Here is a 25,825-nt window from a genome sequence, read left to right on the forward strand (position 1 = left end):
GTGTTCCTTTTTCCATATTCTATCTTCCCTGCTTCCCTAACACTTCCTGTAACTGCAATGTTGAGTATGCACACAATAAACTATTTCATCAACTCTATTACACCTGTAATAGTGTGATCTGACAATAAAGTTGATTCTGAATCTGATTCTTGTTGCTTCAGACGATAACCGGAACGCTCGCCCCAAAACACACTCGCCCCCAGCGGTTCTTGTATTCATTTTACTGAGGTTACGTTTAGGAATAAGGTTAGGTTTAGGGTTTAGGCATAGTTTTACTGAGGTTACATTTAGGAATAAGGTTAGGTTTAGGCATAGTTTTACTGAGGTTACGTTTAGGGATAAGGTTAGGTTTAGGCATAGTTTTACTGAGGTTACGTTTAGGAATAAGGTTAGGTTTAGGCATAGTTTTACTGAGGTTACGTTTAGGGATAAGGTTAGGTTTAGGCATAGTTTTACTGAGGTTACGTTTAGGAATAAGGTTAGGTTTAGGGTTTAGGCATAGTTTTACTGAGGTTACTGTACATTTAGTAATAAGGTTAGTTTTAGACATAGTTTTACTGAGGTTACGTTTAGGAATACGGTTAGGTTTAGGGTTTAGGCATAGTTTTACCGAGGTTACATTTAGTGATAAGGTAATAGTTTTAGAATTTAGACATAGTTTTACTGAGGTTACGTTTAGGAATAAGGTTAGGTTTAGGCATAGTTTTACTGAGGTTACGTTTAGGAATAAGGTTAGGTTTAGGGTTTAGGCATAGTTTTACTGAGGTTACATTTAGTGATAAGGTTAGTTTTAGACATAGTTTTACTGAGGTTACGTTTAGGAATAAGGTTACGTTTAGGCATAGTTTTACTGAGGTTACGTTTAGGAATAAGGTTAGGTTTAGGCATAGTTTTACTGAGGTTACGTTTAGGAATAAGGTTAGGTTTAGGCATAGTTTTACTGAGGTTACGTTTAGGAATAAGGTTAGGTTTAGGCATAGTTTTACTGAGGTTACGTTTAGGAATAAGGTTAGGTTTAGGCATAGTTTTACTGAGGTTACATTTAGTGATAAGGCTAGTTTTAGACATAGTTTTACTGAGGTTACGTTTAGGAATATGGTTAGGTTTAGGCATAATTTTACTGAGGTTACGTTTAGGAATACGGTTAGGTTTAGGCATAGTTTTACTGAGGTTACGTGTAGGTATACCTGGTGGCGACCGTTCCGAGGTCGCCGGATTTGACCCGGGGCGAACGTGTTTTGGGCCGAGCGTTCAGGTATTCCTTAAGACAGTAAATGCTTGTCAACCAGTCCTACCCAACAACAGGGTTGCCCCCAGAAATGCAAACAACGCACTCCCTCAACGAGCTCCACAGAAGTCCACCCCACTTTCTTTCTGCAAATATATCTATTATTGCTTTTAGTGTTGCTGCTGAGTGCTGATATGTAAGTATTGTATGTCATTATGATGAATTGAGTACAATGGATCACAATGTAAACAGAGAGTTCATTGACAGAAAGTTGCTCATAACATGGCAACAGTGGATTTTTAATAAAGCAACATTTGACAGAGACATAGAGGATAACCAAGCTGTCTTTACAGGTGCAATATTGGTTGGTATATCATGGTTAATAATACAATCAGGTAGGACTTTTCTGTTTCATGAATGGGCTGTCAAGGGAGGGTATTGCAACTTGGATGCAGCTAGCATTAACAGCATCTAAGTTTGCTTGCGGCTAAGTTCCAGATTGCAGCTTAAAGTTAACACTGAGGTTGTGTGCATAAATAAACATTTTGTAAACATAAACAACAACATTGCCCTCATGATCCTCCCACCTCCTTCAGACATCCAGTTAGCACAGTCAGCTGTTATCTAAAAAGGCACAGTCATCATATCTCATGTTATGTATGTATTTACAGTCTACTGTAGCCAGTTTTCCTGACAGCCATCAATCAGTAAGTTGTGTGCTTTAAGCTAACGGTGTATGAGCACTAAAGCAGTTGCTAGCCTCACTGGTTGTCTAGATAACATTGTCAGCTGTCAGTACAAGCACCCATACATACAGCTGTGTTCCAGGTGTTTGAGCAGAGCAGCGGTCCAGCTGTAGCAACAAGTCAACACAGTGTCCAGCTGGTGGAACATGGAGTGTTTACTTTAAGCTAGCCAACCGGCTAAAGCTAACCGAGCTAAAGCTGTCATCATGGGGTCAAAGCTGCATGTATATATGTTCTATAAACCCTGCTCTCCAGGCTGCCTGGAGGACATAACCGTCTTATGACTGAGTGTTATGAAGGTCCAACATGTACAGTACAGTGGTGTGGTGCTGTCATACCTGTGTGGAAAGTAGAAATGTGATGTTTTGACAGATTCACTCACTGCTACTCTCTCTCTCCTGCGGAAGCTTATGGCAGCTCCACTGAGTAAATATTACACTGCGGACGTCATCGACGTGCGACGGGGATTGTCCTACTGTCCGCTTTACTAAAGAGAACGGTGTCCGGAACCCTCGTCCCGAAACACACTCACCCCCATTTTGTTTCGCGGACCTCTCGCCTCGCAACCAGCGGTCAGTGCTTGTAATCGTTTTTATTGAATAAGGTTAGGTTTTAGGCTAGCTCTGGTCCATAGCGTTAGAAGGAGTTCTCCTTAACGCTATATTACTTTAGAGCCGTTGCCTGAAAACCCCCGGCAGCGCAGCCTCTCGTCTGTAAAAATACAAAATACACTTTCGCTGCTCAATAAAACAAAGGCGGTTTTAAGCTATTGACAGCCTACTTTCCTCAGTGGGAACACTCTGAGCCTTCATTTTCTGGCCAAAAAAATATACACTTTTTAGCCAGAAAATAAAATATTTCACCGGATGGAAAAATGTTGTAGGTACTCCAGTCCACAGGGGCGAACGTGTTTTGGGGCGAGTGTTCTTGTATTCAAGTGAACTACCAGCTGTAGTAGCCTATGTGATAATGTATAATGTATGTCTAGACGATTTAAGGGGTTAAAATATGGAGTTCCTCTGTTGTATTGTGGTTGATTCAGGCCAAATTATTAAAATATATGTGATGTATTATACTAGGGTAATCTATGAATGGTTTGACAATTATTCTACCAAGACTATTAATTAAAGTAACCACTATTCATGTAGCAAAACCAACACATTAAACACAAACACATTACTGTTAATAACTCATTTATATATTATATATATATAAATATTATATTACTATAGTTCGTCGAACCTCATTCATAGGCTATTGCAGTCGCTTCCAAGAGAAGAATACCAATAAGAATAAGAAAAATGTAAGGTTCTGATGAAATTTTATTCATTTGACAATATAAGAAGAACAACAAATGCATGGCTAATGTTGCATATTATCCATGCATTATTATGTGAAAAAACAAAACATCAAAAGAGTGAACATTTTGCCACTGTCAGACTGGTGTAAGTGTAACATTTTCTGTCAACATTCCAGCTTATAATCATCTGATAAAGTGTCCATTGAAATGAACAAGTGGGGGGAAAAAACAAGTGAACAAATGATTTACTTCACATTATGTCCATGACAACAATGCATACTTTCAAAAGTTCTGTACACGTAGTGAGTTGAAAATAAAAGACCTTTCTTCGTGTTTTAGTGGTGCATAAAATACCAACCACTTTTTGAACAGTACAAAATATTCCACAGTACTTTGTCCCACAAACAAACTGTTGTGTTTGTTTGCTCAAGTTGCTTAGCACAAACATATAAACATTAAAATGGAATATAATACATGTTATATGCCCACTAGATACCGTAACAATCTTTTATTTTATTTTATTTTATACACGATGGCACAGTTTTATATTTTGGTGTTTACAAAAATCATTTTCACATTTGTACATAATGTAGATTAGACTATGCAGATGTTTCCTTAAAAAACGCAGCACCATTACCAATGATGAGACATTTGATTAGTTCCTCTCCATCCATAAAAAAACGGGTCCTTGGATAACCACTTTCACAGTGACGTGTGACAATTTTTCACAATGTTTCAAAACACATTGTGAGCTTGTAGATCTGCTATTTTTTAATAGCCAAAGTGTCAATAAGGATTAAGTGGGTAAACAATTTGAACAAATACTTTGTTTATACAAACACTGACCTTCAGCACAGTGATACTACTATTATACTGTACATTCCGAGCCACAGAGTTAAAAGGGCTTCACAAGAATACAATTAATTAAAAAAGCGGGCACTGTGTTTACAGTCTGAGGCATAGGCCTACCTGTCCTTCCAATTCAGAGGAAGTGCTATGGTGCTTGTTACATTAGTGATTTTAGAGGGTTCAACCTCTTGGTGAAATGTGAGCGAATGAGTTGACTGTTAATGTTTGACCGTTATGGCTGCTGTAGTACATTCCAAAGAAAATTTTACTTTTTTCTTTGGAAAACGGATCTTTGTGGGATTTGATGCCCCCTGTACTACAGATTGGAATGCGTTCGGAAATACGCTCCGATCACGCTGGAGCGCGCCCCGGGGGCTGTGTGTGGTCCTTCAGAAATTCAGAGCGTTTGGAGTGTCACCGTTTGAAAATTCAGAGTGCTGCTGCACTCTGGAGGCACACCGACAGCTCAGAGAGAAAAGTCGGGTTGTCCCCAACGTCTGAACAAAGGAGGAGGAAGTCATCGTTTGGCACTCTAGACCAGGGGTCTTCAATGTTTTTCAGGGCAAGGACCCCTTAGCTAAGAGAGAGATGAAGCAGGGACCCCCACTACATATTGTATATCATTGTGTTGCAGATTAAACTTTTTCAAAGATTTCATAGATAGCTTCATAGACTTGTTTGACAGCATCAGTGTTGGATTCATGTTAATGTGTATTTTCAGACATAACTTGACCTTTGGCTCTGTACTTGGTCTGCTCTATTTCCCCCCTACACCAAACCTCTTAGCCCAAAATAGCAGATGTACAAGCTCACAACGTGTGTGGTGTGTTGCCGTCTACTTTGTGACTACAGGACACTTCCTCTTGAGGCTCTTCTTCTTCTCCTGGCATCTAGGAATTCTGGATTTAAAGCGCCATGTTGTGCCACTTCCTGTCTGTCTGTCTGTCTGCCTGCCTCATCCATCCACAGCCAGCTGGTGAGAGAGCAGCAGCACCACTAGGACCAAGTGCTCCAGCTCCACTGAGAAATGCCCACATGTCTACATCATTATTTGCCCTGCTGTGCGCCCTTGCCCCGCCGGAGCCATTCCCTCCAGGGGGACTGGGCTTTGTCCTTGTCTGCGTCCGAGGCGCAGGGGGTCAGGGTGGCGTGCTGGCGGGTCCAGGCAGACGGGGCGGCGCTGGGCCTGCGGAAGAAGGAGATGGCACTGGAGGAGGGGGTGGGCTTCCTCTGGAGCTGCTCTGACTGCTGCTGGGACTTCAGCTGCTGGTTGAGGATGATCTGGATGTCGTCCTGGGTGAAAAGGGAGACGTTTTCTTTTTAACGTGAATCGTAAACCACTTAAATAGATATACTTTGCACCTTTTGTTCCCTGTTTTGTACCTCTGATTTTGTATTTATGCTTCGTTTTTCCTGTGTAATGTAATGCTTGTTATTATGTTTTTTTTGTGGGAACTGAGGATGTAAATTAGTATCTTTGCTAAATCCGGTGTATTTACATTACATTGATATGTATTGTTCATTAATATGCGGTCTCCTGTCTAAATAAATAAATAAATAACCCCTAACCCTGTTCTACACATGTCATAATAGGCGAACATTTAGCAAAAATAGGCAAACATTCAGCAAAAATAGCCTTAACAAATACCCCAACTGCCACAAAAGGGGACACTTATTATTATTATTATTATTATTATTATTATTATTATGTTTACCCATTTTAAAAATCTGTGAAATAGCACTTCTGACATGTGAAACTAGACCATAGAGGCATAGACAATATTGTCTATATCCAACCACTAGAGGTCAGTAGTGTCCAAGCAGAAGGCCTTGAGACTGAGGCCTATGAAAGGTTGGTGTGTCTGTCTCTGAACTCTCACTGAGGACATATTCATGTCTTGTCTGAAATATGTGCTATATAAATAAAGTTTGATTGATAATACAATAATCAGGGCATGAGCCATCAGCGTTTATGCTTTTTTTTTTTTAGAGAGAGAGAGAGAGAGAGAGAAAGTTGTGTCGTATAGTATAGTTTTAACATTCTCCAAAATCCTGTCTTAACCACTTAAGCCCCAATAGGCTACACTTCATTGTACAATAGCACACCTACAAGCTCACAATGCATGGCATCATGATGCATTGTGAGCTAGTAGCTTGTAGACTAGAAAATAGTGAAAGTGGAAAGTGCTTAATAAAGCAGCGTGAGGAGATCAAAATACACTGTGGAGTAAAAAATAAAATAGATTTGGCAATGGGCACTGCACTGGCATTAGGTGGTGGGCGACGGGCGTGATCACCGAAGCTGGGGCACTGCAACGCTAATAATTAGTCATGGTGTTCACCTGTTTACTAGAGTGGGGTATTTAGACAGAGAGAGGGTTTTACTGTTGACCGCAAGTACCACAAACAACGGCGTAACATCTACTTTTGGTTATAATCTGTACCAACCCGGGTATCTGGCCTTACAACCCAGATACTCACATGTTCCTACACAGCCCTTCCCACTGATCACCTTGTGAACCGCTTGGGTTCGACATCTCACTTTAAGTTCTGCTTGGACACCATTGCAGCGAGTCTTGGCTTAGTCTTTGATAACCAGTCGAGCTTTTAGTATTTCTCATTATACTTTTAACGTGTACAAGCTCACAACGCGTCGCGATGCGACGCGTTGTGAGCTTGTAGATCTGCTATTTTCAAACATTTAGTACTTTTACTTTTGGTACATTAAGTACATTTTCATGCCAATACTTTTGTACTTTTACTCAAGTACATTTTTAATTCTGGACTTTTACTTGTAACAGAGTATTTTTATATTGCAGTGTTGGTACTTTTACTTAAGTAAAGAATTTGAGTACTTTTTCCACCACTGAATATATGGCAAGAAATCTTCATTCCTATCTGCCGTACGGAGGAGGGCAGGATGGACTGAAGAGAGAATAATAACAGCTCACCTGCCAGGCTTCCAGCTCCTGGGACAGCTCCAGTTTGCGTTGGATGGCCTCCAGCAGCTGGTTGTTCAGACACATCATGTCGTTTTTACTGCGCACCAGCTCGGCTTCCATCAGATTCTTCCTGTCACGGGACGACAATGACAAGTTGTTCAAGCACAATACAACACCATACAACCACCACGCACACACGCACACAAAGAAGAGATACCTTATATATCTTTGAAAAGCCAGTGTGAAAGTTGAGAACCTATAATTTGCCAGTTTTAGGGACGTACACAGTTAATTTGACAGAGTGTGTGTTACACTGAGGATTTGACTATGTATAATCATCACATCACAGGTTTACAGGTTAAAGTGGGTGATTTTATCATAGTAATGTTGTGACTGGAAATTGTGACCATGACTACAACTGTTGCTCTACAGTCTAAACAACTAATTCAATTTTATTTGGAATGATGACTTTTGTCTCTCTTTTTGTTTAGAATGATCTCATAAATGAAAGTACAAAGCAGCTCAAAGTGGGCATTGCTTTAATAGCAACAGTTGTATGACATGAATGCAGAATGTAATTGGCTATTATCCTTTATTTTCTTAAATGATACTTTGGGGTAGCCTACTCCTAGGGGAACTAAAAAATACAATTAAAAGATTTTTTTATTTATATCTTTCTCTCATCTCCCCTTGCCCCCCTCTTCTTCTTCCCTTTCTCTTATATCATCATATCGTCAGCTATCATGCTGATGTTCTGTGCATGGATGACAGACAAATCTCACATCACAAATCTTGCGTCTCACTCACTTTGCGATGGCCTCATCTCTGTCTCTGATGGCCTGTTGGGTCACTTCAGCCTGGTCCTGTGTCACCTGCTTCAACTGCTGCCTGAGCTGGGCGTTCTGCTCGAGGACATGGGCCTTCTGGATGGGTGAAGGGACATAAAAGATGATGGTTACACACCATGGTTTAGTACAGTGATTCTCAACCTTTTTCCTTTCAAGTACCTCCAGTGGCATAAGCATTAGGTAACCCCTTTTTTATTTTTATTTTCTGGGACCATGATTTACAATGTAGAATCCTCAGTGTTAGTTTAACTCTGAGAGTACAGAACTGTAAGGGTCCATTTGGACCTGTGGTCCCTGGACTAGACATTGAGATGTAACAAACTTTAGTTACTAAAGTATTTACATGAAGTTTCATCATGTCCTAAAGTTTAGTACATGATGAAACATCATGTAAATACTTCACTGGTTCAAACATAGGCAAAATGGACTCAAATGAGAAAATATTAACACTCGATGTGCAAGGGATAATGTATGAGGAGGTGGTCATTATTGAAATTGAAAGCCCGACAGGGTGATTATGCACCGACGCGATAGTGAAGGTGCATAATCACCCTGAAGGGCTTTAAATTTCAATAATGACCACCTCCTCATACATTACCCCGCTTATTACACGGCTACTTAATACATAAATAAATAAATTGACCCAAAAGTAACAACAAAACGAAGCATTTCCTTGCTTACGGCAAGGTCAACCGAGGACTCTCGGTTGACCTTGTGAGGGCCATTCGTGACTGGGCCCGAGGGTCTCCGGATGATGCCAGCCCCCCTTGGGATGCTCACCTCATGATTGAAAAACTTGCCACCAAATGACTCGTAAAACACCTTATTGATATCGTCATGAAGACCAGGGTAAGAATGTGTCTCTATCCATCAGTCCCTTATTCCCTCTCTCCTTCTACCCTTCCTCCCTCACATCAACTCCTCTCTCTTCCTGACGTCTCACTGGTGCTCCAACCTGGTGATCAGCACCATCATGCCCACACCCAACAGCAGGGCCAGCATCTCCATCAGCGATTGGCCAAAACTGGAGCGGCCTGCCAGTAGCTCCGGAAGCACTGTTACCGTGGCGATGTAAACAAACCCGCCGGCCGTGAATGGCAGAATCCAGGCGGTCGTCGCGGCTCCCACGCCCTCCCCGGCCAATAGGGAGCAAGCGGTGCCGGCCAGAGCCCCCAGAGCGGTCAGCAGCTGCAGACACATGGCCGTCCTCTTGGTGCATCCCGACTGCACCAGGATGGCAAAGTCGCCCACCTCGTGGGGCACCTCGTGCAGCAGGATGGTGAGGGTGGTGACGGCGCCCACCGCCGGCCCCGCCAGGAACGACGCCCCGATGGCCAGGCCGTCCGTGAAGTTGTGTGTGAAGTCAGCCACCAGGTTCAGGTAACCCGGCACCTTGATGTCTGTGCTGCTCTTCTCTTCTTTCTTCTTTTCGTCCTCCTCTGTGTCGCTGTCTTTGGCCTTGGGAACGGCGTGCGAATGGGAGTGGGAGTGTCCATGGCCGTGACCCTTCAGCAGGCGTACAACCTTCTCCACGGCCAGGAAAGCCACGATCCCACCCAGAACCCACAAGCCCACTGACATCACGCGGCCGTGGGCCACACCGTGGGAGTGTTCATGGTCAGGTGAACTGCCGCCGCGTGCTTCGTTCCCGTGGTGTGAGTGGGGCACCAGGGCGTGGGGGATCAGGTGGAGGAAGGCGTCTCCCAGGAGGCCCCCGGACGCGAAGCTCAGCAGCACCTTGAGGAGGCTCTTCTGGTGCCGGTCCGTGTTGGAGTCGACCGGGATGAGGAAGAGGACGAGGAAGGGGACGGCGCTGATCAGCAGGGTGGCCCCTATAGCCTGCACCCAGAGCTCCAGCAGGCTTCTCTTCTTTCCCTCTGGTTCCCTCTTCGCCCTCTCCCCTCCATGGGAGTGCCCATGATCAGTCTCCTTCGTTTGCATGTGGACAACGTCCTCGTGATGAGCGTGCCCGTGATCAGAAGCGTGCCCATGGTGCTCCTCTTCCAGTGGGGGCAGGTGGGCCTCAGCGCTCCATTTGCTGGGCCCATGGTGCATCTCCACCTGAGACCTGTCAGAGCGTCCATCTCCACCACTCTTTCCATGGCTGAGGTCGTGGTGACCGTGGTGGACCGTGTGTGCAGAGACTGTAAGCCGTGTTGTTTGCAGCAGCAGCAGCAGTAGTACGGATGTGAACAGTAGTGTTCGTGCTGCTAGCACACGTCCACGGGCCATAGTTAACCGTTGAATAACTGTTAACTGTTAACGATGAGAATAAGATCAGATCTAAATGTTAAACTGTTTGTTTTGTCTACGACAGTGCTGTTGCTTGGAAGTCTGGCATTTAGTCGACGACTACCTGCACAACGCAGCAAGCGTAGCCTCAAACGGCATTTGGATTTGTTGTCCAAAATATGGATAATATTATGGAGATGGCTGATGTCATAGTATTGACATCATCATTTAGATGACTGATTTCATACACTGGCCACATGATGTCTGAGATACACATTGAAGACACACCATTGAATTTTTTTTTTAATATTTTAACTTACATTTTATAATGGAAGTCAATGGGACTCGGATAGATGTGTCACAGATGACTAACGTCAGTCACATGCTGCCCACATGAAGGCTGACATCCACACGTGAGCCCCTTATTTATCATCTGTGCGTGACACCATTGTCTGTTGAAGTATGACTCTGGCTTAATTCATTGTTAGTTCTACAATTGATGGCACTGAGTTGTGAAACCGATATGACCAGTTGGCTTGCAGATCCAAATAAGTGGCCATGACAACGACTTTTCACAGGCACAACTCTTTTATTTTGTCATGACAAATTTGCACAGGAACACTCTTTGTGTAACCAAATGAAGCATCAAAACCGACACAATTAATGAGTACAGAAGGAAGGGTGCGAACAAAACTGATACCCATTATCTCTTGCTTTATCACACTATAGCGTGACAAAGCAACAGACTACAAGAGGCTTTCTATGGGCGTCATGGGCGACCGCCGGGCCTTCGAGTCTACTGTCGCTTCTAAAACCCATTAAGACCTGAGGCCGTATCAAAACATTTGTTCTTGACAGTTTTCTGAAAAACTTGTGTTGCTATAATCAGTGGTTCTCAAACTTTTTCATGTCAATGACCCCCAAAATTCTGTGTATTTTGGCCGCCGCCCCTCATCTCAAAATATTTTGTGCCAGGGACCTCCTCTAGAAGCACATATTTGAGTTAAAAATGTTTTTAAAAAAAATATATATATATATGGCCCGGGCGGCTGGCGTAGTGGTCCGGGATCCTAGGCTGCAATGCCGACGACCTTTGCTGCGTGTCACTCCCCATCTTTCTCTCCCCATTTCCTGTCAGTCTACTGTATAATGGAATCAATACCGTTTTTGTGTTTCTGATCCTGTCGGGAGCACGTCATCAGTCGCGTCATCAGGCGGCCGGAACCAAAGGCCGGAACCAAGGGTGTTGGTATCACCCAAAATAATTCCCCACGATCAAGCGCATCATAATTTTAGGGCCTACCCAATAAAACCCTTGATGCGGCGTAGTTACTTTAGCTTATAGGAATAGTTTGTTTGGTATATCCATCCTTTATTCCAACTCGTAGCGACTGGCGAGACTGAACTAGTAGTTATACTCGATTCAGCATTTAAATGCTAATAGGGGGAACCAAAACGAAGCGACGCCGAAAATCCGGCACCAGCACCCGGTCCCACAGGGTTTTTTTTCTTTCTTTTTTTTCCAGTAGGCGTGGCCTAGACCGGATGATACGTCCATTTAGAAACAAATACTTTCCTCCGAGGTGGAGAGTCTGGTGATGCAAGGTTACTGTATACAATCAATAAAGGCGGAAAAAGCTAAACAAATATCTTTAAAAAAATACAAATATACACTTATACACACATATATACACACTTTGAGAACCCATGTGCTACATACTGTACAGTATATAGCTAAAATCACTGATATGTTTTTGTTTTACCATTTCCACTCAGATGCTCTCTCCTCACGCTCTGTTCCACAAATGGAAGAAAAACGTATTGTTGCTGTTAGTGGGAAAGCATCTGTGTCATTTTAGATTTTTGCGTTGGCTATTCAAAAATAGCAGATATGTCGTAGCGGTCTGGGTCGCGTCACAGTTTCGAATCCCGATCCAGACGACCGTTGCTGCATGTCACCCCCCCATCTCTCTCCCCATTTCCTGTCAGCCTACTATCCTATCAATAAAGGCATAAAAGCCCCCATAAAATAAAAAAGCAGATATACAAGCTTGTACATTTGCTAATTTTGAACACTTTTGAAAAACCTTGGAACAGTTTCTGATGGGGGGGGGGGTCCGTGGCCAAATACACATCATTCTGGGCGTCCTTGAGACAAAAAAGTTTGAGAACTATACTGATTTAGAAGGCATTTGTAGAATCGGCCTCAGGTATTAATGCGTTAAACCTACTAACCTTTTCATTTAGACGACGACTCGCTTCACCTACAGTATCTCGTGTTCTACTCATATTCACCTACGTGTACGTTGATCTTTTGTCTCTGACATACGTACAGTAGGGGTGAAGCGGTTGAGGAAGAAGTTATATGGCTGCTTATATCTAACCTTCATATTTTACCATCACTTATAATACTTCTACAATACGTTATGATATTTGACAGCTTGTAAGAGCCTAAATGTCTCCACTAGGCCTAATAGCTATTGTTTTGGTACAGCCTATCTTGTTATGGTTCAGTTTGTCCCTGAAGCAGCTACAGTATAACTATGATCTCTGCCCTGTGCTCTGGGCAGAACTACCGTACCACTGACATGAGTGTTACTTCTGACCATGATATCATGTACATAAAGCATAGCCACCACCACCTAGAATATTGTCTCGACTCCTATGTGCGTCATCGATTGCTGATTGATCCAGAATTACACGACAAGCGGTTCACAAAATTCATCGTTCGATTTGATATTTTGGTGTCACGGTTTGATACTTTTTCAATACAAAAAAGAACAGAGATGTCCTTGATTTTTTTATTTTATTTGTAAAACTACATATTTTGTGTTTTAACTTTAAACAATACCCTACTTCTAGGGTAGTGGTTCTCAAAGTGGGGTCTGCGGATGTTTGTCTATTTTTGTCTTTTTTATGACATGGCCAGAATAGGCACACCATGGTTCATGTGGTGACAAATTAAAGTGCATGTGGTTAAGGAGTTTAATCCGTTCAATCCGAGAACGCATCTCTGTCATTTTAGATTTCTTTAGCTATTAAAAAATAGCAGATCTACAAGCTCATAGCGCGGCACTATTTTTGAAAAATCGTGAAAATCTGAATCTTTGAATATATATATATTTTTGAAGCAAACATTTGTAACTCAAACCTTTGCTTCAAAATATTTTACAAATGTTCCTTTTAAAAAATATATATTCAAAGATTTGCAAAAAATGTTGATCTACAAGCTTGTGGCGCGGAAATCGGTGCTACGAGCTTGTATATCTGCTATTTTTGAATAGCCAAAGAAATCTAAAATGACAGAGATGCGTTCCCGGTTTGAATGGGTTAAACAACCCGGTGAAGCATTTAGGATGCACAATGCTTCAGGGTAAGTGTGGAAGCGAAATGTTTGGGCCTTGATACCGCAGAGCCCGTCATTACTGGGCTACCTGATCTCCACACTCCTGTACCACGGCACAGATTCCCACACAGCTCACAGCGCCCAGTAAACAAAGACCCCGATTCAGCTCCTAGGATACAGACGTTAGCAGGATGATCGGGTGTCAGGCCTGCGTACCACAGAGATTTACACCAAATGAAGAGCTTCTGTGTTGTTATGGCCTATTTGAATGGGGCTTCACGGGGGTGAGGGGTGTACACGAGCGGGTTTAGTTACATTGATAAACTCAGGTTGCTAAATCTAAATGGACTGTAAATGCCACAAGCCACCCGTTGGGACAATTCCCATTTGTGTGTGCTCGCTCATGGCCTGGTATGGTCTAAAGGAAAGGTGGCATGTGTTTCAACACGGGAAAGCTTGGCACAACAGCATTGTCCGTGTATGAGAGACAGATAGAGTTGTTTGTTCTATAGAGCCTGAATCCGACGCCAGGGTTTTGGGTCCCATCCCAATTTTGGAGAGTCATACCTAGACCACCGATTAGTTACCACTGTTTTGACTGATATTTTGTCAAAAAAGTGCAAAGTTGCCATTTGAGAATGTTTTGAATCTTTTTTTCTCAAAATTTAGGGTAGCCAATCATTTCCCCCCCCCCCCCAATTTAGTTGTTATGCCAATTGATTCCTCCCCACACAGGTATTCTGTGTTGTTACTGCTGTTTTATCCTACTGACTCACCTACCAGTGAGGAGCCCCCACCGTGAGGACGTAGAGCCTTCGTCCTACTCCTCCCGCCCAACACTCCCTGCTGACAGGTGCCTCCCCAGCCCGTAGGATTATGTGCAATGAACAATATCACCCTCCCCGCCTGGATTTCCTCCCCCGAACACGGGCCAATTGTGTTCGTATAGGCGCCCGACAAAGCCGGATGAACCATGGTTCATCCGCTTTTGAACTTATAAGCGAAAGAAACAAATATCATTTTGATAGATAAAAAAGAAACTAGAAAATGTGCTCATCGGAGCACAGGTCTCCGCCAGTACTGTTCCTGATTAATCCTGTCTTACCTCACTTCAAATGATATAAATGATCTTTTGAAGTGACACACCTATTTATAGGGCTCTATTTCATCATGCGTTTCGCTAGCCAATCAAAGCACACCCTTTCAACATATTGTCATGTGTCACGTGAAGCTTGACCAATGTTAGCTTGGTGGACACACGGAAGGCCGAGAACGAAAACATAGTCTCCTGGCGGAGACAACAACATACAGTAAGCCCAAAAAAACAATAGCTGATCTATAAGCTCACATCGGTGGCATTGGTGTGTGAATGTGTGTGGGAATGGGTGAATGTAATGCACCTTGTAACACGCCTTGGATAACACGCGCTATATAAATGAACCATTTACCAACTCCTGAATCCAGGGACACGTTAGAGTTTGACACGCACACAGATACGTGCGCACGCCCACACACACACACACACACACACACACGCAATGAGTCAAAACTGCAACCTTGCGGCAAAGACTGCCACACAATACAGACCATCACGTTTCTCCTTTCTATATAAACCAGGTCAGAGTGTGTTGTGCAAGCATCTTCTATTCACCTACTTCTATTGGGTTTCTGTGCCAAACTCTCACCTGAGGAGCACAGCAGTGTGTCTGGGCCAGGTGTTGAGCCACTCCCTTTAGACACTGCAACATGGCCGCCAGGTCTTCCTGTTCAGCCGCCACCTCGGAACCCTCGCCCGGGCCGCTGGCTTCCTCCTGGGCCAGGGGAAGGAGCAACCGGAGGACGCAGTGCGCGTCTTCTGTCATCTAAAGTAATAGAGGAACAACATATCCATTGCTTATTATTATTATTGGCTGACCTCAAAATACCAAGTGAGCATATAGTTTAATCCATTAAGACTGGGAAAGCATGTCATTTTTAGATTTCTTTGGCTATTCAAAAAATAGCAGATATGCAGGCACCGAGTGCGGCTCTATGAGCTTGTGGATCAGCTATTTTTGAAAAACCGTGAAAATGTGTGAAACTCTTTGAATATATATATATTTTTAAAGCCAACATTTTTAACACCAATCTTTGCTTCTTGGGGGTCCCTGGAACAAAACATTTTGAGATGGGGGTCCGCGGCCAAATACATATCATTTTGGGGGTCCTTGATATGGAAAAGTTGGAGCACCACTGATATAGCAACATACTTTTAGCAACACAAAGATTTGAGTTAGAAATGTTCACTTTAAAAAATACAAATTCAAGGATTTGCAAAAATGTTCAAGATTTAAAAAAAATAGCAGATCTACAAGCTCATAGCGCGGCTATGAGCTTGTTTATCTGCTATTTTTGAATAGCCAAAGAAATCTTAAATGACATAGATGCGTTCCCAAATTGAATGGGTTAACTCCTTGAACACCCTGGTAGTACTGTATCCTCTGCCACCCGCCCCTCCTTTCTCTGTAAATATACCTGTTGATGCTACTGAGTTTTCTACCAATATATTGTATTGTATTGTATTGTATGTATTACTGATGAATTGAGGACGCGTTTCGAGCTTGTTGGATCTGAAAAAACACCATAAGTTAAAATATGGAGATAAGAGGTTTCTGCCCGACAGCAACGATAATACTTTCACTGTACAAGGTTTCAGCCCAACAGCGATGACATACATTCTGGTATTGCACTTGCAGGAATAAATGAATGAATCATTGCACCATGTTGTACTGAAAACACATCAAGTGAATACACATGACGTTTGTCCTACTAGGACAGCTAGAGTTTCACTCCTCTTCTCGCCAAGGTTTTCAAACCATTCCTGAGGAAATGGGTCAGGAGGACAGTCAGTCTCCTTCTTCCCCTCTCAACTTACAACATGTTCTCTGGAAACTCAACACTTCACTAACAGTGGTGGAAAGTAATCTATTCCATTAAGACTGGGAACGCATCTGTGTCATTTTAAGATTTATTTAGCGATTCAAAAATAGCAGATATACAAGCTCATACAGTAGCGCGGCTGAGTTTGTAGATCTGCTATTCTTTTTTTAATCATGGACAATTTGTGCAAATCTTTGAATATATAATACCGGTATATGTTTTAAAGCGAAACATTTTTACTCCGATCTGTGCTTCTGGGGGTCCCTGGAACAACATATTTTGAGTTGGGGGTCCGTGGCAAAATACATATCATTTTGGGGGTCCTTGACGTGGAAAAGTTGGAGCACCACTGATATACAGTAGCAACATACTACTAGGATTTAGAAAACCTTTTTAGCGGCGCTAGCCGCTCTATACCTTTAGGTATAGAGAGGATCCTGCTCTATACCTGACTTTGTCCGTGTTCACCGTCAACGTTCTGATTGGTCAGACCCGTCAACGCTCTGATTGGTCAGACCCGTCAACGCTCTGATTGGTCAGACCCGTCGACGCTCTGATTGGTCAGACCCGTCAAAAAAGTGATTGGTCAAGCTTCACGTGACACATGGCTATAAACACATTATAAACACATATCGATGACATAATGTATTCAAAGGCGCCGCTACCTTCACACAGGGTGTGATTTTTAGATATGAATTTGGCCGCGGACCCTCATCTCAAAATGTTTTGTTCCAGGGACCCCCATGAAGCAAAGATTACAGTTAAAAATGTTCGCTTTAAAAAAATATATATATTTTTTTTTCTTTTGCAAATCTTTGAATATTATTCAAATATTTGCACAAAAAAAAAATCACAATTTTTCAAAAATAGCAGATCTACAAGCTTGTATATCTGCTATTTTTGAATAGCCAAAGTATAAAATAATGGTTTAAGTGGTTACACAGATGCGTTCCCGGTTTAAATGGGCAAGCTTTTTTTGTATGAATAAAATGTCATTTTGTCCAATCTGTATGGTACAGTATGTTAATACAATATAACTTATACAATAGGCTATATGCACAGCAGCCATATTGGGAATGAATTGGGCCCTTTCCTTACTTCCTTCACAGGTGTTACCAATGATACTAATTAAGGCTGGAACCAAATGGAACCTATGGGTCCATTTGGTTCCATTTGTACACTCTCAGAGTTACACACCCACCATAAGGGGCCATTTCGGAACCAAAATGTAGTGTTTCTAGTGACCCAACATGCACAATATCAGCACCCTGACCAGAATGGAACAGAGCCTTCATTAGTATCATTGGTAACACCTGTGAAGGAAGTAAGAAGAGGCCCAATTTCTTTCCAATATGGCTGCATGGACCCTATTGGGGTGGTTGTATTTTGTCTCCCTGCTCGTCTATTGAGACAATTAGATTGTGTCAAATGTCATGTCTCACCTAGACACAGGATCTGACACGAATTTTGACCCGATGGTCAAGATTCAATTTATCCCCTGAGCAAGCAGGCAGGCTCTATTAGCTCAATGGTAAAAAAAATTCAACACAGGAAACCGGGTTCAAATTCAGGGTAGAAGAGGAAAGTTACACAGTGCACTACTTCTTCCACCCGGTTCCAGAATTACATTAGATAGGTTGTGCTGTGTGCACAGCCAACACACACACAATGTTGCACTTTATTTAACTTCCTGTAGTCAAATATATTACTGATCTTATGATAAGAGAACAAAGGATTTTTGACTGAGTGAATTTTCATGTGCCAAACGATTTCACCAGCTGTGTGCCGTTATCCATCCACAAGCGACAGCAATTCACGTGTAAAAAAAAAAATCAAGTATACCGACAGTAGCAACAACAGGCGCGACAAGGAAATATTCTAACAATGTGGGATAAGACAAACAGGAAATGTATTGAATGACTCATGGGTGCAGTTATACATCACACCTTCCTGCCTGGAACACAACAATAAAGGCTGGTGTCGAGCAACCAGAAATGTAAAATCTACAAGCCCACAACGAGTCGCGGGCCCGACACGTTGTGGGCTTGTAGATTAACTATTTCCGGGGCACAATCGACACCCCGCGCGCTCCTGAAGTGTAACTGGCAGCCGAAAAAGTGTTGGTTCTTTGCTTCTCTTCTCTCTTCCACAGCAGCCCACAGAAGGCCTTGACTCATAATTTGTGTGTTCTTCAGTACAAAAGCTGAACATGCACACATTTACTACTTATGAGTAGTAATGTGTTTCACTATTCACACTGTCATGGAAGTCAGTGTTTTTTTTTTATAGGGAGGTTTTTCTTATTGCGCAGTTGAGGGTGGAAAGGGAACAGTGGGTGTTGTTTTGCATTCTGTTTTAATCTCTCATTACCACTTGCTTTCGTCGAAGGGTCTTAGATGTATGCATGTGAATCATTGTGGGCAAGACTAATATCAGAAAATAAACTAGAAAAAGTGCTCCTCGGAGCACAGGTCTCCGCCAGGTCAGGTACGTTATTCTGGCCTCCTGGTGGCACTATAATAGGCCAATGTGAAAAGGGTGCCATTTATTCTTGGGTCTTTCACGGCAATCAGACACTGCATTCATGATTTGAGGCATTTTGTTCCAAAAATGTGTTTTGCTAAATTAGACCTGCTGGTGGCGCTATAACAGGCCAATGTGAAAAGGGTGGCATTTCTTCCTCTAGTGGGAATGTGCGTGTGAAATTTCACGGAAATCGCAAGCTGCGTGCATAGTTTGAGGCTTTTTGTTCAAAACGGACCAATCCTGCAAACCAAACATGCCAACCATAGGCAATGAGGATGGAATATGGGAAATCGGACAGATCCGTGTTGATCGCATGACTAATAGAGATACTGTGTACCGATTTGCATGACGTTTGGATAAAATCTGTAGGAGTAATGTAAAAAAAATGTGTTTTGCACAAATCGGCCTCCTGGTGGCGCTATAACAGGCCCATGTGAAAAAATTCAGGGAGTGTGTGTGCAAAGTTTCGGAGCGAACGGGCCAACGGTGCCGGAGATTAGCTGCTAACACACAGACAGGACGGACACACGGACGGACGGACGGAGGGTAAAACATACTCTCTCGCCATGCCTTCGGCCTGGCGGAGACAATAATACAATTTACAATTATAGGCATTTAACAGACACTCTTATCCAGAGTGACTGACAATAAGCAAGTTAATCACATACATCAAGGGCAGAGAGATGGTGTAGTGCCTCAGTAAACTAGGATTGCAGGTAAACTAGGAACCTAGCATCAGTCTAAACAATATACTATCATAATAATAATACTAAATAATAAATCATTTTAACATTGTTATCGAGAAAAAACAAGCCTGGATAAGAATAACAATGCGTGAAACACAGCACCAAGATCAGCTGTTTCAAGCAGGTCTTCTAGTGTTTTTGTTTGTCCTGGTTATCTGGTTCAAACATCTTCATATCGTCACATGGCATCGTAATCTAAGACAAGTGTACTTGATATGAGGCGTGCTGTATTGTTTGAGTATTGTTTGGGTACACCTAGGAGTATGAAAGTTTGTTTTGGATGTTTTGGATTACACCAATTTTCACATCTGATATAATGACCATAACTTTGTTTTGGCAAGTATTTTGTAGACCATCAATTGAATCTTTTAACCATCTTATGTATACTGTCACCAATTAATGTGATGAAAAAGCATTGTTGATGCTTATAGTCCCCGTTACTCAACAAGCTATTGTCTCAAATACATGATGGGACTTCAGACATTGCTGGAGTCCCACTAGATTATCAATGTGATTCAAACATCACAGGCTCAGGCTCTACGTGTCACAGCACTTTATAACACTTATGATGTTTGTGAACAACAAACAGATGCTTTATAAATGCCACTTTACCGAATTAAATTTGGTATGCCTTATAATGAATATACGCACATCTTTAAGGAAACCAGTCTGCACACTAGATCCAGCTCCAAATGTATTTTTATATTACCACCAAGAAAATAAATACCATTGGGGCTGGATCCAGTGTGCAGAGTCTGTTTTCCTTTGATATTTGTCTCATGCGCTCGGGTGGCGCAGTGTTAAAGTACCGCGGAGTTTGTGGGTTCGAATCCACCGCAGTGCATCCGGCTTTGCCAAGCGTCTATACGAACACAATTGGCCCGTGTTCGGGGGGAGGGAAGCTGGGCGGGGAGGGTGATAATTGTCACTGCACGTACTACTACAGGCTGGGGAGGCACCTGTCAGCGGGGAGTGTTGGGCGGGAGGAGTAGCACGAAGGCTCTACGTCCTCCTGGTGGAGAACTGGCAGGTGAGTCAGTAGGATACAACAGCGGTGACAATACACAAGGAAATGTGTGTGGGGTGGAATAAATTGGCCTAACAACTAAATTGGGGGGAAACAGGAGTACACATATTTGTGTTAAGTGTCTATATTGTTTTTAAGAGTGTCTTAATGTACCTGCTGTGAGCTGTGTGTCAGAGGGATTCCATCCAGGCTGCTCTCCAGCTCAGACAGCAGGGAGGTGTCTGTGTGGCTCCTGGCCTGGTGGAGGGACGTCTCCTCCAGCAGCTCCTCCACCTGCTCCTGTAGCTGCTGGGAGCGTTCGCGTGCTGCCTCCACCTCCTGCCACGCCTCCGCTAGCTGGACACACGCACACACACACACACACACACACACACACACACACACACACACACACACACACACACACACACACACACACACACACACACACACACACCAAGTGTTTAGGTAGCATACACAAAGTTGCAGGGTAACTTTCATATTGTGTAATCTGATTTAGCTAGATTGTTAATTACATCAATCACTATCATGAATATGAATTCCCGGCAATCTGCAAATTTAACTGTAAAGATTGACAGAAGTAACTACAGTGGTGGGAACTAAAGTACATTTTCAGGTGGATCGTCAATCAATCAGGAGAGAGTATTTCTACACAGTGGCATTTCTACTTCTAAGATCTGAGTACTTGTTCCACCACTGAGCATCAACTTGTGGAACCAATGTCTTTTAGAGAGGCCTCAAAACCTCTGTTAAAACATTAGCCGGTATTCAGTGAGAGCGAAATCCTGACATGCTGGATTCCAGCTAGCAGCAAAACATGAAAGAAGTCCACCGGCAGAACGTGTGGAATTCACAATTTACAAAGACAGTGGATGAGGTGATTGTTTAGCAATGTTGTGCACAATCCCAGCGAAACCCAGTCAGCCAGACCGGGGAGTGGAAAAGCCCTCTGTTGTTGTCAAAACTCATTCATTTCTGCTCAGCTACTACGCCATGCAGTTTGGTTACTACTGCAGTTCATTCCTACAGCTACACACCATGCAGTTTGGTTACTACTGCAGTTCATTCCTACAACTACACACCATGCAGTTTGGTTACTACTGCAGTTCATTCCTACAACTACACACCATGCAGTTTGGTTACTACTGCAGTTCATTCCTACAACTACACACCATGCAGTTTGGTTACTACTGCAGTTCATTCCTACAACCTACACACCATGCAGTTTGGTTACTACTGCAGTTCATTCCTACAGCTACACACCATGCAGTTTGGTTACTACTGCAGTTCATTCCTACAACCTACACACCATGCAGTTTGGTTACTACTGCAGTTCATTCCTACAACTACACACCATGCAGTTTGGTTACTACTGCAGTTCATTCCTACAACTACACACCATGCAGTTTGGTTACTACTGCAGTGTACAAGCATCTGAGAGCAGTGTTTTTCAAACAAAATGCGACTGAAGCCATTAGATGGATGGAGGGATAGGGAGAGGGGGAAGCATAGAGAGGGAGGGAGTGTGCGTGCGTGCGTGCGTGCGTGAGTGCGTGCATGTGTGTGTGTGTGTGTGTTTTGATTTTATGAAAAATGTAACAGCACAACAACTCAAAGCCGTATCCGATGGCAACAAAGCAATCACAATATAAACGTTTTGGTTAATGTTATTATGGCTCTGTTTGATAAGCAGGGACAGGTTGCTCCATAAGGAGATCCATGTATGAAGAAGGAGTAAACAAAATACCAGGTGTTCTGATTGAGATAATATGTTTCAGTAGTTCCAGGAGGTGGTACCAACCCTTCTGGGAACCCATACTTTATACTCTCAAATAATTTCAAGAATTGCAGTAAATAGCAGATCTTCAAGCTCATACCGTTTTGTTTTTTTTAGGTTTTTTGAACATGGTACCTCCTCAGTTCTAATTATAATGGAAAGGTAAACAAAGAAAGTCATCACAGAACTTCATGGTTTCTGGAAAGTTCTGGGTTCTGGGTTAAACCTTCATAGTGGAAAAGAGCTTTTAGAATCCACTTAAACGGATATTTCACGTTTCATGTTTCATGCGAGCACCCCAGGCAGTTTTTAAGTTGCTTGTTTCAGCATTTAGATATTTGGTGTTAATTTTATCAGACACGCCCATATCCTATACAAGCCCACTGGTGCTGGGTGCTGTGGTTGTGTGTGTTAGTGTGTAGTACCTGTTGGCTGTGCTGCTGGGTGCTGTGGTTGGTCAGATCCAGGGTGCTGTGCACAGTGGCCAAGCTCTCCCTCAGCTCCATGTTCTCCTGACTCACAGTCTGCAGCCTCTCCTCTAACACCTGCTCCTTCTGGGTGAGACGCACCACCTGCACACGCACATTTTCATTTCTTTATTTGAGTCCACATCTATAAAATACATTACAAGGGCCCAAATATGTTTCAGTTGATTCTGAGGTCCAACACACTCGAAATAACATGCATCTCAGTGCATGAATCCAAACAGTTTCAGAGTGTACAGAGGGGTGACAGGGGTGACATTGGAGTGGTTGTATTTTGTCTCCCTGCTCTTCTATTGAGACATTTAGATTGTGTCAAAGGTCATGTCTCATAGACACAGGATCTGACACGAATAGTGACCTGATGGTCAAGATTCAATGTATCCCCTGAGCAAGCAGGCGGGCTCTATTAGCTCAATGGTAAGCATTTCAGCACTTGCGCGGGGTTCAAATCCGGAGTAGAAGAGGAAAGTTAAGTTACATAGTGCTGCTTTAATTTAATAGTAAAAAAGTTGACCCTTATTGGTTATCTTAAATTGTTTTGAGTTAAGACAAAATGTTGTGAAAACATAAAGATTATGGAAAAAATGCAAGCTAATATCTACATAAGTATTATAATTCAAATTTGTATGTGCGTGTGTGTGTGTGGGCGTGGGTGTGGGCGAGTGCATATGTTTGGTGTCCTCAGGTTTACTACAGGGGGGAGCCGCCAAATCTTTGTGTGAGCTTTTTTTTACACTAACCACTTGAACCCAATCCTGGGGGAAACGTTAGCCGAAAATAGCAGATCTACAAGCTCACAACAAGTCGCATTTGGTGCAGAAGAGGGAAAAAAGAGCAGCCCAATTACCGAGCCAAAGGTCAAAGTCAAGTACTAAGTATTGAGGGGTAACATAAATCCAACATATTTATAGAAAAGACAATGTGTAAACAAACAAACAAAAAACACTAATTTACACAACACTGACGACAGTGCTTTGTTCTCTCACACACACCAGCAGTTGCAAGAGAAAACATGTCGTATGAACACCTTTGCAAAACAAGTAGGTCTGAAGATCAACCAGAAGAAGACAGAGCTGATGATGCTGAACATCCCAAACCCCCTCACCAATACAAATAGATGGAATAAACCTACCTACAACAGACCATTTCACATACCTAGGCAGCGTTGTCAGTCATGATGGAGGTGCAGACAGAGACATCACAAACAGACTCAGCAAGGCCAGAAACACCTTACAGAGGCTTAACAACGTCTGGAAGTCGGCCCAGTACAGCACCAACACCAAGCTGAGACTATACCAGAGCTGCGTCCTGTCTACCCTGCTTTATGGTTCTGAATGTTGGAGAACGACAGAAAGTGATCTCGACAAACTATCAACCTTCCACACCAAAAGCTTACGGAAAATACAACGAATATTCTGGCCCAAAACCATCTCCAACCAACACCTTCTTAGCCTGTGTAAACAGGACAACATGGCTACCATCCTTATAAGGCGGCGGTGGAAATGGTTAGGACATGTAATCCGTAGGGAGCAGGACAACATCACCCAAACTGCCCTTCACTGGACACCAGACGGTAAACGCAAGAGAGGCCGACCCAAGAACACCTGGCGCAGGACAGTGGAGGGAGAGCTGAAGAACCTGCATCACACCTGGGGTTCTATAAAGACGCTGGCCCAGAACAGACAGGAGTGGAGATCCTTTGTTGCTGCCCTACATGCCAGCCGGCATAAAGGGCAGTAAGTAAGTAAGTAAGACGACAGTGCTAGTGCTGTCAAACAAGTCTATGAAGCTATCTATGAAATCTATGAAAAGGTTTAATCTGCACATGCTATACTGTAGTGAAGAATGCATGCAGGCACTCAATGTCAGATGATTAAAAACAGATAGCATGCAGGATATAAAAAAATAATGATAGAGCTGTAAGATTCCGTAAATAGACGTCATATCCTTTGTAACACTGCAACACACGTTTATACAATATAGTGGGGTCCCTGATTCATCTCTCTCTCAGCTCAAGTGTCCTTGGCCTGGAAAACGTTGAAAACGTACTGTACTGCAACGTCTCAACGTGGTTCAGCGGTGGTTCATGGCTAAAAAGACTTCCCAGCATGCCTTGGGGTGCCACACACTGACAGATATGTTTGTGTTATTGTGGGAATAAACATTACACCTAACATTACACCATTACCACTAGAGATGTCATAGGCAGGGCATGCGTTACGTGGATTCATGAATGCGTCATGTTGTTTTGTTTCATTCATTCACAAATGTCACTCATGTTGTGTATTGTAGGTGTGTTTTTTTATTTGTGCGTTCTGACCCACAGGGGTGCTTATAAATAAAAAGATTGGTGTTCCTATGAAATGCCGTTGCCATGGCTACTCCTTGGGATCCGGAACCCCCCAGTGGCAGTGGTGGACACTGCGTAGGCTAAGCCTTTGTCGAGCGTCTATATACGAACATTGTTCGTATATAGACAAACAACTATTATCACAGGAGGGTGATATTAGTCACTGCATGTACTGTACCACCCGTCAGAAGGAAATAATTGGCATAACGACGGAGAGAAAAGGGGGTAAAAAGCACGGAGAAAAAAAAGAAAAGAAAAGAAAAGTAAAGTACAGATACTCAAAACATTTACTTAAGTACAGTACTCAAGTAAATGTTCTCTCTCCAACACTGCCCAGCGGTCATTAAACCATTAAGACCTGAGGCCGATTCTACAAATGCCGTGGACCCCCCCCCCCCATCTGAGTTCAATTTCTGGACATTAAATGTATTTTCTAAAGATAAAAAAAAAAAAAAAAAAGCAGATGTACAAGCTCACAGCGCAGCATGAAGTGACACGCTGTGT

At 42.8% G+C, this 25,825-nt stretch overlaps 3 protein-coding genes across 4 annotated transcripts in view; all 3 read right to left on the reverse strand.

Moving 5' to 3' along the window:
• ube4a (ubiquitination factor E4A) overlaps positions 1-2,405 on the reverse strand; it is a 29,459-nt gene extending 27,054 nt beyond the window's left edge. For both annotated transcript variants that reach the window (XM_084064177.1, XM_084064176.1), the window contains exon 1: positions 2,313-2,405. The gene's annotated coding sequence lies outside the window, so the exon portion shown is untranslated. The remainder of the gene's footprint in view (positions 1-2,312) is intronic.
• An 883-nt stretch (positions 2,406-3,288) lies between these two features.
• The window catches only part of LOC311050331 (BICD family-like cargo adapter 1), a 37,610-nt gene continuing 15,073 nt past the window's right edge, over positions 3,289-25,825 (reverse strand). The window contains exons 4-9 of the mRNA XM_084064342.1: positions 22,912-23,058; positions 20,863-21,045; positions 15,177-15,353; positions 7,873-7,988; positions 7,075-7,195; positions 3,289-5,416 (exon numbers count right to left, since the gene is read on the reverse strand). Coding sequence (XP_083920468.1) covers positions 5,171-5,416; positions 7,075-7,195; positions 7,873-7,988; positions 15,177-15,353; positions 20,863-21,045; positions 22,912-23,058 — 990 coding nt within the window. The 3' untranslated portion in view covers positions 3,289-5,170. The remainder of the gene's footprint in view (positions 5,417-7,074; positions 7,196-7,872; positions 7,989-15,176; positions 15,354-20,862; positions 21,046-22,911; positions 23,059-25,825) is intronic.
• LOC311050005 (zinc transporter Slc39a7-like) lies at positions 8,853-9,968 on the reverse strand (the record flags this gene model as incomplete). Its single annotated transcript, XM_084063972.1, has 1 exon — positions 8,853-9,968. One exon carries the CDS (start codon positions 9,966-9,968, stop codon positions 8,853-8,855), a length of 1,116 nt encoding a protein of 371 aa, XP_083920098.1.

Source organism: Gymnoscopelus microlampas (assembly GCF_963454915.1).
Source record: "Gymnoscopelus microlampas genome assembly, chromosome: 8".
Classification (NCBI taxonomy): Eukaryota; Metazoa; Chordata; class Actinopteri; order Myctophiformes; family Myctophidae; genus Gymnoscopelus; species Gymnoscopelus microlampas.